General features: G+C 53.9%; 1 protein-coding gene across 3 annotated transcripts in view; it reads right to left on the reverse strand.

Moving 5' to 3' along the window:
* Positions 1-921: 921 nt before the first annotated feature.
* Positions 922-13,734, reverse strand: part of ZNF710 (zinc finger protein 710) — a 69,073-nt gene continuing 56,260 nt past the window's right edge. For 2 of the 3 annotated variants that reach the window (XM_057543924.1, XM_057543922.1), the window contains 3 exons: positions 11,322-12,810; positions 8,561-8,752; positions 6,424-8,073 (listed from right to left, as the gene is read on the reverse strand). In XM_057543924.1, the coding sequence (XP_057399907.1) occupies positions 7,684-8,073; positions 8,561-8,752; positions 11,322-12,782 (2,043 nt within the window). In that variant the 5' untranslated portion in view covers positions 12,783-12,810 and the 3' untranslated portion in view covers positions 6,424-7,683. Of the gene's footprint in view, positions 3,658-6,423; positions 8,074-8,560; positions 8,753-11,321; positions 12,811-13,734 lie in introns of those variants that run through there. The other variant, XM_057543923.1, reaches the window with a different exon arrangement.

Below are 13,734 nucleotides of genomic sequence, written 5' to 3' on the forward strand. Positions count from 1 at the left end.
TCCCCACGGCTGCCTGGGACTTGGGCCTGGGCCTGTGAGTGGGGCCCCCATGTGGTCCAGGCTAGTGAGTCCCAGACTTGGGTTCTTCTTCACCATTCTGTGGAAAAACTTGGAAAAGTAAGTTTATAAAGTTGCTATAAAGCTGAACAGATCCAATTTAAAGGGCTATCCTTTATTCAGGGATTATGTTCTACTTTTAGTGTTAAAAATGTCCTGGGGAAGAGTTGTGTCTTTTTTTTGGCCGCATGGCTTGCCGGGTCTTAGTTCCCTGACCAGGATCTGCAGTGAAAGCGCGGAGTACTAACCACTGGACCGCCAGGGAATTCCTGAGTTGTGTCATCTTGACTTGAGAAAATAAATACTTGGCAACCCAAAGTCCATTTCCCAAATTTGGGTGGGCTCTCATGTATTCTGAAACCCGATAGCTGGGAGCCTTGGTAGCTTTGAGATGGGCTCTAGCTGCCCATCTCCACTGACAGCCGCCTTCTGTGCTAAGACCACTCTTCCTCAGTAATCACTGGACTCCCGGCGCTCTAGGAGGAAAAGCTGGCGTGCTGGCTCTGGCTGGCCCAACTCCTGGGAGGCAGCTCAAGGTTTCCGGCCCCTTCTTCCCCATCAGTAACGAAGGACTGGCAGCTCCCCAGAAGGCACAGCCTCTGAAGCCCAGTCTGGCATTGGGAGCTGGTTTCTGTCCTGGTGGCCTGTTGGTGGGGAAGCGGCTTTTTCTCTTCAAGTGGTGGGAATTCTGGGGCCTTGACCTGCGCCCCTTTCTCACGGGCTTGGAGCTCTGCAGGTGGCCATTCTAGTGCAAAGGATGGGCTGGGGGGTCCTCTGGGCCCCCAGAGACGGAAGCCTTGTAGGGAGCTCCTTCTGAGGGAGGGGTGAGGACCAGGTCCCCAAGAAGCACTCACAGTCACCTCACTAAAGAATATTCATTTATTTATAATTATTGCTAAGTAAACTTCTCTTTTAAACAGGAACATAAAAACACAGTAGGGCTTTGCACAAGTGGAATTTCTAAACAGTTGGTTTGTATACACGTCAAAATAAGTTAGAATGGAATTTGTCCAGGAGTTTCCAAGTCACCCGAGAGGCTGCACGCCTCTTTTGAAAAGGTTGGGGTGGGGTGGGGGGTGAGGACCGGAGCCTTGCCAAGACCACCGCCCACCCAGCTCCAATTGTGAGTTGTGCTGCTACCTTCTCTCAGCCTTGCCCAGGTCCAAGGCACAGGGCAGGGGGGGCGTTCAAGTATCGAACCTCGCAGAGGGCTGGTGCTGATGGCGGGGCTGGGGGCAGAGAGGAGAGCCCCACCCTGGGGGCCAGCCCTTCTCTCATGGGTTTCCAAGACCAAGGCCACTGCACTGGCAGGAAAGAGGAGGAGGAGGAGGAGGTACAGGGTTCTTTTTGGTACCAGGGGAGAAAGACGTTGTGGGAAGAGGTAGTTTGCGGGGGATGATGCTTCTGCTCAGCAGGAGAAAATGTCTTCTACAGTGACGGGGTCACTGCCACCTGAGGGTCATCATGGCGGGCACCTGGGAGGCTGGGGGGCCTCGGGGTCTGGAGAGCCACAGTTGGGGCGAGGCTCCCGTGAGCCCCAGCCCTCTTATTTGCTGCTTAGCATGAACTCTAGCAGAGAAGGAAGGGGCACCTGGCTGCCTGATCCCGAGGCTACCTTGTCCTCCCCTCCGTCCTGATCTGAGCCACCCTGAGGCCTGGCTTGGTCCTTCACTAAGGATACAGCCTTGGGGGCGCCTCCCTCCCCAGCCGCTCCCCGCTTCCTGGTTTCTGGGCTGAAGCTGGTGGCTTCACCTCCTGTGCCTTTGGGAATGGCCTTGCCTGCTCCCCTCCACGGAGGCCGCAGGGGGCGAGTGGGTGGGAGTATGGGTGCCCTAGCGTTCCTGAATGTGCTCTTTCACCGCCCTGGGCCTGCAGTCTTCAGTTCCGGGGCAGGAGCTGGCGCGGCGACCGAGGAGATGAGAGTGGGCGGGCGAGCGAGCGAACCATGGGCTGAGCAGGGGCGGCAGCCCGGGCCGCTGCTCTGGGTGGTGCAGAGCAAGTCACTAGCCGGAGGGGCCGGGAGAGGGTGGCCGGCCTGCCGGGCTCTGCCTCCTCCTGCCTCTCGCCTTGGCCTCCGGAGGCTCCCTGCCAGCAGCTGAAGCCCCAGGGCCAGACCGACAGTCCCCTCCGAGCCCGAGTCCCGCCAGGGCAGACTGTGCTGCTCTTGGTTGGGGAGGCACAGAGCACGCACAGCACACAAGAAAGCTTCTGCTGGCAAAAAGAAAATGATCTCCGTCAGAAAAGATAATAGGTGACACAGAGTTGGAAAGGAGAAAAATAAATTACCTTCAAAATACCCCCCTTTGCTCAAAAAAACATTTTTTTCCCTCTATGGTCTTCATTTTTCCTTTCTAAATATGTTGCTCTTCCTGGGACCCTGCTGACTCTTGGCTGTCCCCATCCTCAAAATGGATACTTATTAGACCTTAAATAAGTGGAAAACTCCAGGTCCCCACCCCTACGTAGGCCGCCCTTGGCCTCCTTGAGGACAAGCCCCTCTTGGTCCCCAACGACCCCGTCACCGGTCCCCTCGCTCAAGGGGCCTCCATCTGTCTTTGTTAGTGTGTGTCTGACGCAAGGCATGTCCTGGCTTTGTCGGGGGACCCTGGTGTGGTGCCCCACTTCGAGACAGAACTGGATAAGTTTGCTGAAATCCACTTTAGGGACGCCCACTTCCAAACAGGGCTGTAAGATGGGAGCCTTCTGGGGGTCGGCTGGAGAGGACGGTAGCTGGGGGTTGGGCTACACCCCGCTTTCCTAAGGCCAGGACCAGGCCGCATGCACGCCTGGCTGGAGGAGAGAGTGGGAGGCACCAGGAGGTAGAAGGCAGAGGGCCCTGTCTGGCTGTCCATGGACAGGGTGGGGGAAGGGGCTCCGGGCCTGGGCTTTTCGCAGCCCAGGGGCCTGTGGGCGGTGAGGGTGGGGGGCAAGGCTGACCAGCACAGGAGCTCAAACATCCCTAGAGGCAGAGAGGGTCCAGAAGAGAAACAAGACATGGCTCAAGAGATCTCCCTCCAGTGACAGGACCCCCCCAGGAGCCATCAGGATGGCCCTGCCCACACGGGCCGCCCCAGCTCTGCTGGGCCTGGAGAGACTTGAGAACCTATGCCCTTGTGACCTGTCCCCAGACGGCCCCCATCTGCATTTCTCCCACAGCAGCAGGCCAAGGAGACCCGGACCTGGGCCTCCCGTGTTACCCTTCCTTCCCTAGGATGCCTGGGGCCTGTGCCTGGTTCACAGCTGAGGCCAGTAGTACAGTCTCCATTTGGTCTACAAGTCCCTAGTGGTGCAAACGACTGAGTGGGAGGGAGGGCTCAGGACGGTGGGGCAGTAGCTTGTTTTTCAGCTGCAGGAGGTGCAGCCTGCAGCACATGGGTCTCCCCCCACGCCCCACGCCCTCCTTGCCCCGTCCTGGGTGGCCCGGCCTGTGCTATAGCACGTTGTAGTAGGCCATCTCTTTCATGGCCTGTTCGGTGAGGACGCTGGCCTCGGCGCTGCTGTCCACACCGGCGTAGGCGTAGGCGTTCTCCTCGAAGTCCTCGATCTCCTGCTGGCTGTCAAGCTCAGAGGGGTCGGTGCCCGTCAGCTCCATCATGGGGTCTGCAAGAGAGGGCACAGTTAGGCCTGGATGCTGCCTGTGGGAAGAGCCAGTCACTCCCACACGGGAAGCAGAACTAAAGAAGTCATTGCCAGTCATTGCTTCCAAAAGACTCTCAGCTGCCTCCTCTGCCCTCCTACTCTGGGAGGCCCCCGACTCCCGTGGCTTCTCAAATGTGTGCCGAGTGGGTACAGGCCTGGACTTGAACTCTTGGGGTCATGCCTCTCTTGCACCTCCTAAGTTCTCTTGCACCTCCTAAGTCACTAAGCCTTTATTTATTCTTTGCAACATTACTCATTAGTCCCCTTTGCCATATGAAAGCCTCCTGTACTATATCATGTGTGCAGCACCACTCGTTTGGCACCTACTGTATGCCAGGCACTTCACATATATCATCTCATGAATGCTCACAGCAACCCCATTTAGGAGATCAAAAGGAAGTTCAGAGAGGTTAATCAGCTTGCCAAAGGGCACCCAGCAAGTGCTGTTGTTTTGATCCACTGTGCAACTCCACCTCACTTGGCTGGAGGGAGCTGTTTCTCCTCTGACCTGGTGCCAGTTCTACCCAGTGGTATCCTCAGGCCTAGCTCTCCAAGGCCAAGCGCTCAAGGTAGGTTAACAAAGACGATGAGATAAAAACTCTAAGAGGCCTCTTGTAATTTTATCAAATTGAAATCTTTTATAAAGCTCTTACTGTTGGAACAAAAGCCAGATAGAAAACTCCACAAAGGAGCCTGGGTGGGGCTGCCTTCCAATGAGTTATGGAGGGAGGGAGGCCCAGGGTGTGACCTGGGGACCTGGGAGTCTTGCTGGCAGGGACTGTGGCTGAGCCCCAGTGTGCATTCTGCCCCTGTCCACCTGGGAGATGCGATGTGTTAGAGGAGAAATGGACCCCAGCCCAGGGGTAGCCCTGATGAGTCTAAGGCAGGGTTTTCCAACCTTGGCATTATTAACATCTTGGGCCATAATTCTTTGTTGTGGGGGACTGTCCTGTGCATTGTAGGATGCTTCCCAGCATCCCTGGCCTCTACCAGCGAGATGCCAGTAGCATTGCCCCCGCTGTGACAACCAAATGTCTCTAGACATGGCCAAATGTCCCCTGGGGGGCAAACTCACCCCCAGTTGAGAACCACTGGTTGAAGGGTAATCCCACTCATTGCCAATGAGTGGCTCAGGATTAGGGATGGGACCCAATTCTGGCCAGTGAATCATGAGGAAAGGCCTGCTAGTGAGTTCTTAGAATGTTCTTATTAGTTTCACAGAGCAAAGGAGAGCAGGCTCTTACTCTTCCAATGGAGGTGAACAAGGAAGCATATTGCCCTAAAGGCCACTGGCAGCTATTCTGCGACCATGAGGAGAAGCACAGCTAATAATGTGGACAGAGAGAGGGAGCCTCACCCTGTCATTGTTGAGGGGCTGAATCAGCCAACTTTGAAGATAGCCTGGACTGCAAGTCATTTCTTAATTTATTTCCTTATTGTTTAAACCAGTCTGAATGGGGTGTCTCTTACTTGTGCCCATAGCATCTGACTTTATAAAATGAGGCCAGCTGTACCAAATCTCTCTTTTTTTTTTTTTCTGTGGCCACACCACACGGCTTGTGGGATCTTAGTTCCCCACCAGGGATCAAACCCCGGCCCTGGGCAATGAGAGCATGGAGTCCTAACCACTTGACCGCCAGGGAGTTCCCTCAGCTGTACCAAATCTTATAGCCCCTAGGCACTTTCTTCCTCAAATCCTAGTGCCACACCTTCATACCATATAGTTGATTAAAAACAAGCTAAATAAAGACCCTGGGAAAATTTCTACCTCTGGGTCTCTTATCCTCCCAACCTCCCTTTATTAACTCTATTTGGCCTCTCCAGCTGGCCCCAGGGAATACTCTGTACCATTTTTTACAAAGACGTTGATCTACCTCCTGAATTACAGTCCTATAGTTTATTGGGTGGTTCCATCTAGACTGTATGCTGCCTTCCTCCTGCACAAGTGTCAAGCCTGAGCTTCTCAGACCAAGGTCACACGTGAGTGGTGGGTGGACTTGGGCCCCAGCCATTCCCGTGCCAATCCTTGCTTTACTTTCTGTCATCTGGTACAATCAGGAACAAAGCAACCCTAGGCATCCCTGGTCACTGACCTCAGGTGGAAACAGCTTAGGCCTTAACCAACCCCTGGGAGCGAGGTGTGCAGGGACAGCTACTTCCAAAAGGACCAGTCCTGCTCTGGTCCCTCCTGGTGGGTTAGCTACCTGGCAGGTCCACTAGAGTATTGGCTCTCAAACTCTACTGCGCATAGAATGAACTAGGGTGCTTAAAAAAGAGGCCGGATCCTGGGTCACACGCCAGATCAGTTACATTTGAATCGCTGTGGTTGAGACTCTGGCATCAGCATTTAAAAAATTCTCAAAGTGATTCCAGGGCTTCCCTGGTGGCACAGTGGTTGAGAATCTGCCTGCCAATGCAGGGGACACGGGTTCGAGCCCTGGTCTGGGAAGATCCCACATGCCGCGGAGCAACTGGGCCCGTGAGCCACAACTACTGAGCCTGCGCGTCTGGAGCCTGTGCTCCGCAACAAGAGAGGCCGCGATAGTGAGAGGCCCGCGCACCGCGATGAAGAGTGGCCCCCAGTTGCCGCAACTAGAGAAAGCCCTCGCACAGAAACGAAGACCCAACACAGCCAAAAATAAATAAATAAATAAATTTTAAAAAACCCAAAAAACCACCAGCTTAAAAATAATGATAATAATAAAATAAATAAAATTAAAAAAAAAAAAGTGATTCCAATGTGCAGCCAAGTTTGAGAACAGTTCTCTACAGTCTAGGTCAGAAGTTCTCAAAGTGAGGTTCCTGACCAACAGCTTCGGTTTGACCTAGGGAACTTGTTGGAAATGCAAATGATCCGACCCTACCCCAGACCTACAGAATCAGAAGCTCTGAAGGTGGGACCCACCAATTTGTTTTAACAAGCCTGGAGTGATTCTCATGCTCCCTTGCTCAAGTTTGAAAACCATCACTTTATTCAATGCTTCTCAAACTTTCCGGTGCAAACAAATCACCTGGGGATCTTTTGGAAATGCAGATCCTGATTCAGCAGGTCTGTGGTAGGGTGGAGCCTGCAGTTCTAGCAAGATCCCAGGTGATGCCAACACTGCTGGTCCTAGAACCACATTTTGGGTAAGAAGGGGCTACAGAGCATCTATGTGCAGCCAACAGCGTTTCATCCTCACCCAGAGTGGAAAACTGAAGACACCTGTTTCTGCCAGAACACCCCCAGCCATTCACTGATCCAAAACTAAATCAGGGTTATTGCAGCATTCCCCAGCATCTGATTGGCTCCTAGTAAGTAATCTCACATGGCAAGTCAACTCACCCGGTGATTGTCGGGGCACATTCCCAGCTAATTTGTCTCAGAAGGAGCACCAGAAAGTCAAATAGCTCCAGACTATACAAGGAACCTTCTTGAAGTGTGGTTGGCTCCTCCTTCCTGTAGGATCTCTAAAGTGCCTCCTCCCCATGAGAGGCCAGAGCGACTACAGTTCTTCCACTACTGACCAGTGTTGAGGGGAGAGGCTATCACTAACATGTAGGGATGTTATAACCAACAGCCAATGAAACCTCCACCAACTGCAGAGGTAAGGACACTTCTCCTGAGTATGTGGGCTACATTCTTTTTGGCAGGCACTATGAAGAATGTGACTGATTGTATATCCCTTTCTGTCTTGGTAACTAGGAAGCTCAGGGCTCCCCTCTGCATGCCCATAGGACCTCCCATGGTGTACTTGGGGTTGTGACCTCACCTGGCTCTCCCTTATCTTTACAGTTGCCATTTTTCCTTTTGTTACTTTCTTTCCCATCCATTTTTTAAAAATGTCATCTCTCAGTAATGATCTTGCATGAGTTACCTAACTTCTCTGTCCTTCAGTGTCTGCGTCTGTAAAATGGCAATAATAACAGAGCCAACCTCACTGTGAGGGTTACATGAGTTAATAAAGGCGTGGCACACAGCACTCAGCAAATTATTTTTATTATTGTTTATGTGAGCCCTCGTAAGTCCTCTGAAGAATACACAAATATCCCATCATTATCACCATGGTGGCCCTCCAGGGTGCTCCCTCTCCAGACCTGAGCCCACCCCAGTGAGGTCTCAGGCCTGGCCAGCCTCCCCACTCCCCTCATTGGACAGGAGGCTCCTGCGTGTGCCATGACAGTACCGCTCCTGCTCTGTCCACTGCGTGTGGCCCACCCACCTTGGCTGTCCAGGCCGATGTCCATGACGCCGTGCTTGACCTTCATGTGCCGGCTCAGGTTGCCCTTGAGGTTAAACTTGCTGGAGCAGTAGGGGCACTTGAAGGGCTTGCTGCCCGCGTGCAGGTGCATGTGGCCCAGCAGGTTGTACATGCGGTTGAAGGACTTCCCGCACACCTGGAACACACCCCACCCGGCCTCATCAGCCCGGGAACCCACGCTCTCCGGACCCCCAGCCACTCCTACCTCCATGGCTGGGCCGGAATCCCATCGGCTGTGGACAGCACTCGCTTCATCCTTTCCTATGTGACCCCAGAGGCCGAGGACTGAGCCACTCCCTGCTGGTCACCGTTCCTGTGCGTCTGCCCCACAGTCCCTGAGCTGAAGCTGTCAGAAACCCAGGGCTCGGATCTCCGGATGCACTGAGTCTCGGGCTGGGGCTCTTTCCCTGCGGCTGCACCGTGACCTTCACCCCCTCCTCCAATTCTCAAAAAACAACCTCAGTAGCTTGTAGGACCTGAACCCTCACCGCCCACCCCAACCCCCAGAGCCCAGGCAGTTTCACCCAACCAGGGCTCCCTTGCCCACACCGGGTCCTGGCTGCTGCCGTCATGCTGAGGCCACTCATGGGGAAGTCCCACCTCGGGGCCCGAAGGCCCGGTACCTTGCATTTGAATGGCTTCACGGGCGAGTGTACAATCATGTGGGTCTTGAGGGTCTGCTTCTGCACGAAGGTCTTGAAGCAGATGTGGCACTGGTAGGGCCGAACGCTGGTATGGATCAGCATGTGCCGCTTCATGTTTGCCTGCAGGGTGAACTCCCGGCCACACACCTCGCACTTGAACTCCTTCACACCCTGTGGGGGGTGGGAGCGATGGTCAGGGCCACACAATGGACACAGGCTCTGGAAGTGCGTGTGCACGCGCACGTGTGTTTGTGTGTGTGTGTGTACCACAGGGTCAGAGCTTCTGGGAAATGACTTCCTGGGGATGTTCCAAACAGGGGCCACTTGTTTGAAATGCCCGGGAGGATGTTGGGGAAGAACCATTTACTCTGGAAAGCATTCCAGTGATAGGGAGAGAGATTGGCTGGGTCTTATTGTTCTGACCCATACACCTGCTGTCTCCTGCCCAATAGGGCAGGTGGATTTGTAGGTCTGTACCAGGGCACCGAGGCAAGCGTCTTCGTTTGCACGTTAATTAATTAATTCATTCATCAACCATTTACCAGGCACCTGCTATAAGCCAGCATCACATCAGGCACCAGGGGCCTGTGGCCAAGAAGACACATCCATAGCCTGGGGGCCTGGATGGCTTCCTGAGATCAAGATGCATGTATATATTTTTCACCTCAGTGCTGTCTCTCAGTGGTCTGTTCGGTTCACAGACCCCTTTGAGAGTATGATTAAAGGTATGAGCACCCCAGGAAAAATGACAAAACACTCAGGTCTGTGTAGGATTTAAAGAGCTCTCAAACCTTGGAGCCCATCCACGACCCCTGAGCGTGTATTCTAAACTTCTCTTGTGATAAGAACAACCTGTAGCTCTTGTTGAACATAAAGCCTCTCAGGCCCCGCCTTGGAGATTCAAATTCCCATGAATTTTTAATCCCAACAGGTTCCGCAGGTGATTCTTATCACTGATGGACTTTGGGACACAGCCCCAGGAGACAAAGATTCCAAGGGAAAACCCTCTGGTTTGGATGGTCAACATGCTTTTCCATGGTCTGGAGGTGACCCCCAGAGCAGGACAGGGTGCTGTGTGCACAGGAAGCACAATGTATTGTCTGGGGAGGAAAGTGAGGACAAAAGTTCCTAGAACCCCAGTAATTTAGTAGAACTCCAGTGGCACAGACACATTTCTGTGGTCACAGCTGCTGTCCCAACTGCTTGTTTGGTACAAAGTTTCATGCTATAATTTAATGGTTCCCGTGTCTATTTCTCTCAGCAGACAGGCTGTGTCTCCTGTCTTGTATGCTTGTTTGACAGAGCGAAGATGATGTGTATGACCACGAGGGGGCCCTGCCCTTTGGGAGTATAAGGGCATGGTGTGCGCATGTGTAAACTGAGGCTGATAATGGGAATGTTTTCAATTTTATCAGCCTTTGATTTTTGCTTTCGCCTTTTCTTCACAGTATTATTTCTCTTTTAACACTTTGTGGACTTGTGGGGATTTTTAAGTCTCCTAGTAGAGGAGAAAGATGGCAAATATATAGCACGTGTACTTATCACTTTGCACTCTCCCCACCCTCAAGCCCCTGCAACCCCCAACTCCCCGCAGGCATAAAGAATCAATCATCTGGTTTTACAGCTGAGCCCACATTCAGCTTCAGAATCCTTCTTAACATTACACTCTCGGTAGCTACACCAATTGAATGAGGAGCACCTGCAGTGAAACCTAAGAATCATCTCTGCTCCAGCAGAAAGAGTTCCCAGGGCTGGGAAAGGCTGGATTCTCGGCCTGGCAGGCTGTTTCTTCCCTACTCACTGTAGTGTCCACTGTGAGAGATAAGGACATGAGTTTGACCTGGAGTGGCTCTAAGACCGCAATTATGGAGAGTGGCAGCTCTAGGCTGCTTCAAAGAGCTCAGCTTCAAAGAGTGAAGTTGGTTGGATTTGGGGTGGAAACCATGGGGCAGGACAAGTGCCAGAGTGGGACTGTGGGACCTGAGAGGCCTCATTCCCCGTCTGGACGTAAGAGCCTCCCAAAGGAGGTGATGTTCGCTGAAAGGCAGGGTGGCCAGTGGCCTGAAGGAGGAGGAAGGTCGGGGAGAACTGGTCAAGTTTATGTCTAGGGACACAGTGGAAAAGGACAGCGTTGCTCCACCTTCTGTCCCCACAAGCCACTTTGCTTCGTTTTGTCATATTCTAGAACCAATTGTACTTTTCCATAGCAAATATTTTTCCTTACATCTATTCCCTTTTAAAATGAAATATATTTAGCATTTTCCTAAAAGGGAAGGCACATAGCTTTTGATAGACTCGTGTAATTACAAGGAGCAAAGGAAGCCCTCTGAGCTTCTGACCATCTATCTCGTCCACCTCCCTGTGGCATCCTGGCCTCTCTCCGGCCTCCGTCCTCCCAGCCACAAGATAGAGAATCAGCGATTCTCCAACTGTGCTCCTTGGGTCCTGCAGGGATTCCTCAAACATTTCAGTTAAAAAGTTTTAAAATGAGTCAAGTTTTACTATTTAAAAAACTAATTTCAATTACATTTTTTTCTAACACTCATCAAAAAAATATAACTATATAAATGAGAGATGTTCACCACCTAAATGATCTCAGGCAGCGCTTTGGGAAGCCCTGGATGAAAGCATGGCAGGAGGAGAGGGCAGAGCCTCAGGCCTGGGGCCAAGCCCCCAGGGGGAGGCGGTGGGAGACCCCAGGGGCCGGGGCTTTGTTGGGGGAGGCGTGTGGCGTCCTTACCTTGTGGGTGAGCGAGTGTTGCTTGAGGTGGTGGATCTGGCTGAACTCCATGCCGCACTCGGTGCACACGAAGGGCCGCACGTTCTGGTGCTTGAGCATGTGGTTCTGCAGCTGGCTGCGGTAGTGGAAGGACTTGTCACACTCGAGGCACTGGTAGAGGGTGGGGCCCTGATGGGAGGCCAGGTGGCGCTTGAGCTGGGTCAGGGTGGAGAAGTCCAGGCCGCACTCGACGCAGACGTGGCAGCGGCCGCTCTCGTGCTTCACCTCGTGGGCCTTGAGCTCGCTGGGGTAGGCGAAGCCGCGGCCGCAGAAGTGGCAGCTATAGGGCTTGACCTCCGAGTGCAGCAGCATGTGGCGCTTGAGGTGGCTGGTCTGCGTGAAGGCCTTCTGGCACACCTGGCACTTGTGTGGCCGGGTGCCCTGGTGCGTCAGCAGGTGTGTCTGCAAGTGGCTGGGCTGCTTGAAGAGCTTGCTGCAGTGCGGGCACGAGTGCGGCTTGATGCCGTTGTGGCCCAGGATGTGCGTCACCAGGTTGTATTTGGATGTGTAGGACTTCTCGCACATGCGGCACTGCCAGCGCTTCTGACGGTCGCCCGCCTCCACCAGGTACGAGTCGTCGATCTGCACGTTGATGTCCAGCCGGTCCAGCTGGGCCTTCTTGTGGCGTTCCACCGTCGAGCCGGCTGCGTCGGCCTCAAACTCGCCTGCCTCCTGCCACACGAAGCCCTGTTCTGGCTTCACGGGCTCCGGGGACTCCATGGTGGGGGCCTCAGGGTCGCTCAGGGGGGCCAGGTGCGGCGGCTCGAAGCCACACTCCGTGGGCAGGGCCTCCGGCCCAGGCAGCGCCATGCTGGGCTCGGGGAAGCCGTCCCGGGCCGGGTCGGGGAAGTGGGGGTCGAAGGGGGCTACGTCCAGCTCTGGCCGCGGGGTTCGGGGCAGGTGCCGCAGTGTCCGGGGCTTGCGGCTGAAGACGCTGAGGTCGATCATCTTGACGGCGCTGCTCTGCACCAGGGCCTCGCAGCCGCCACTGGCCACCTCGGTGGGGGCCTCCGCTGGGCCCGCATCCTTGTCGTCGCCGGGCACGGACACCTCGTAGACCTCCTGCTCCTCCTCCTCCTCCACCTTCTCAAACTTGACCTTGGGCACCAGCCGCACGGGCGGCCGCGTCTTCCGCCGGGTGTGCTTCTCGAAGGCTGCCTCCACCTCCAGCACCTCCTCCTCTGCCGGCTCCTCCAGGGCCCGCCCGTTGCAGGCCAGCTGGTAGACATCGGAGCCCGGGGCCCGGGGCTCCCCCATGGCCGCCCCGGACAGCTCCGGCCCCAGGTCCGGGTAGAAGGCTTCGGCGCTTATGGTGGCTCCAAAGAGCTCATTTTCTGAGACCAGGCCCAGCACGGCGGCCTGAGCCAAGGACAGCACCACCACGGCATCCGTCTGTGTCCCTGAGTCCATGAAGCCCTCCATCCCGTGGCGGCTGGCTAGGAGGGCATCGCTGCAGGAGGAGAAGGGAACATTAGCACTGCCGCTCAATGTTGCGCAGACAGACAGCAGACAGACACACTCAGCAAGGGCTCAGCCAGTTTTGGGTGTGTCTGTCCCTGACACCTTTCTATTCCTGCCTTGGGAACAGGGCACCGTAATTACGGGGAGCAATGATAACCCTCTGTGTATCTGATCATCTCCATGTCCTCCATCTTCCGGTGGGATCCTGGGTAAGCCCTGCCCTCTTGCTGACCTCAGTCTTCCCATCTGTGAAACAGGGTGGTTGGATTTCCTCAGTGGTTCTCAAACTATGTTCTGCATGTCCTTCAGGAGTTCAAAAAAAAAAAAAAATCGGATCCAAAATTGCAAAAAATAAAGATTCTGCTATTTAAAAAACCCATCTACTTAAATGTAATATATACCTCATTCCTACACATTCAGTAGGCCCACTGGCTTTGTTGCCAAGGTATAATTAATTTTGCACAGACCTTGAGACTGTACAGTGAGGTGTTAAACAACTGTCACCATTTGTAACGGCTTGGCCATGTGAATGTGGTCTTTCGGTTTTTTAAAAAATATATTGGGCAAAAACAAGGCAACACACAAAAATAAATTAGGTGTCGAGGCCGATCTCAGACAGCAGCTACCTCCTGTCAGCCCTGATGCTAAATGACTGTGCCCATCACAACAGGTCACTGTTCTTGATTAGCTAAATGTTAGACATTTAAATACCTAAATTTATACCGAGTAAAATATAGCTTGTGGGGACTTCCCTGGTGGCGCAGTGGTTAAGAATCCACCTGCCAATGCAGGGAACACGGGTTCGAGCCCTGGTCCGGAAAGATCCCACATGCCGTGGAGCAACTAAGCCTGTGCGCCACAACTACTGAGCCTGCGCTCTAGAGCCTGCGAGCCACAACTACTGAAGCCCGTG

This window comes from Balaenoptera acutorostrata, chromosome 3 (assembly GCF_949987535.1).
Source record: "Balaenoptera acutorostrata chromosome 3, mBalAcu1.1, whole genome shotgun sequence".
NCBI classification, from domain to species: domain Eukaryota; kingdom Metazoa; phylum Chordata; class Mammalia; order Artiodactyla; family Balaenopteridae; genus Balaenoptera; species Balaenoptera acutorostrata.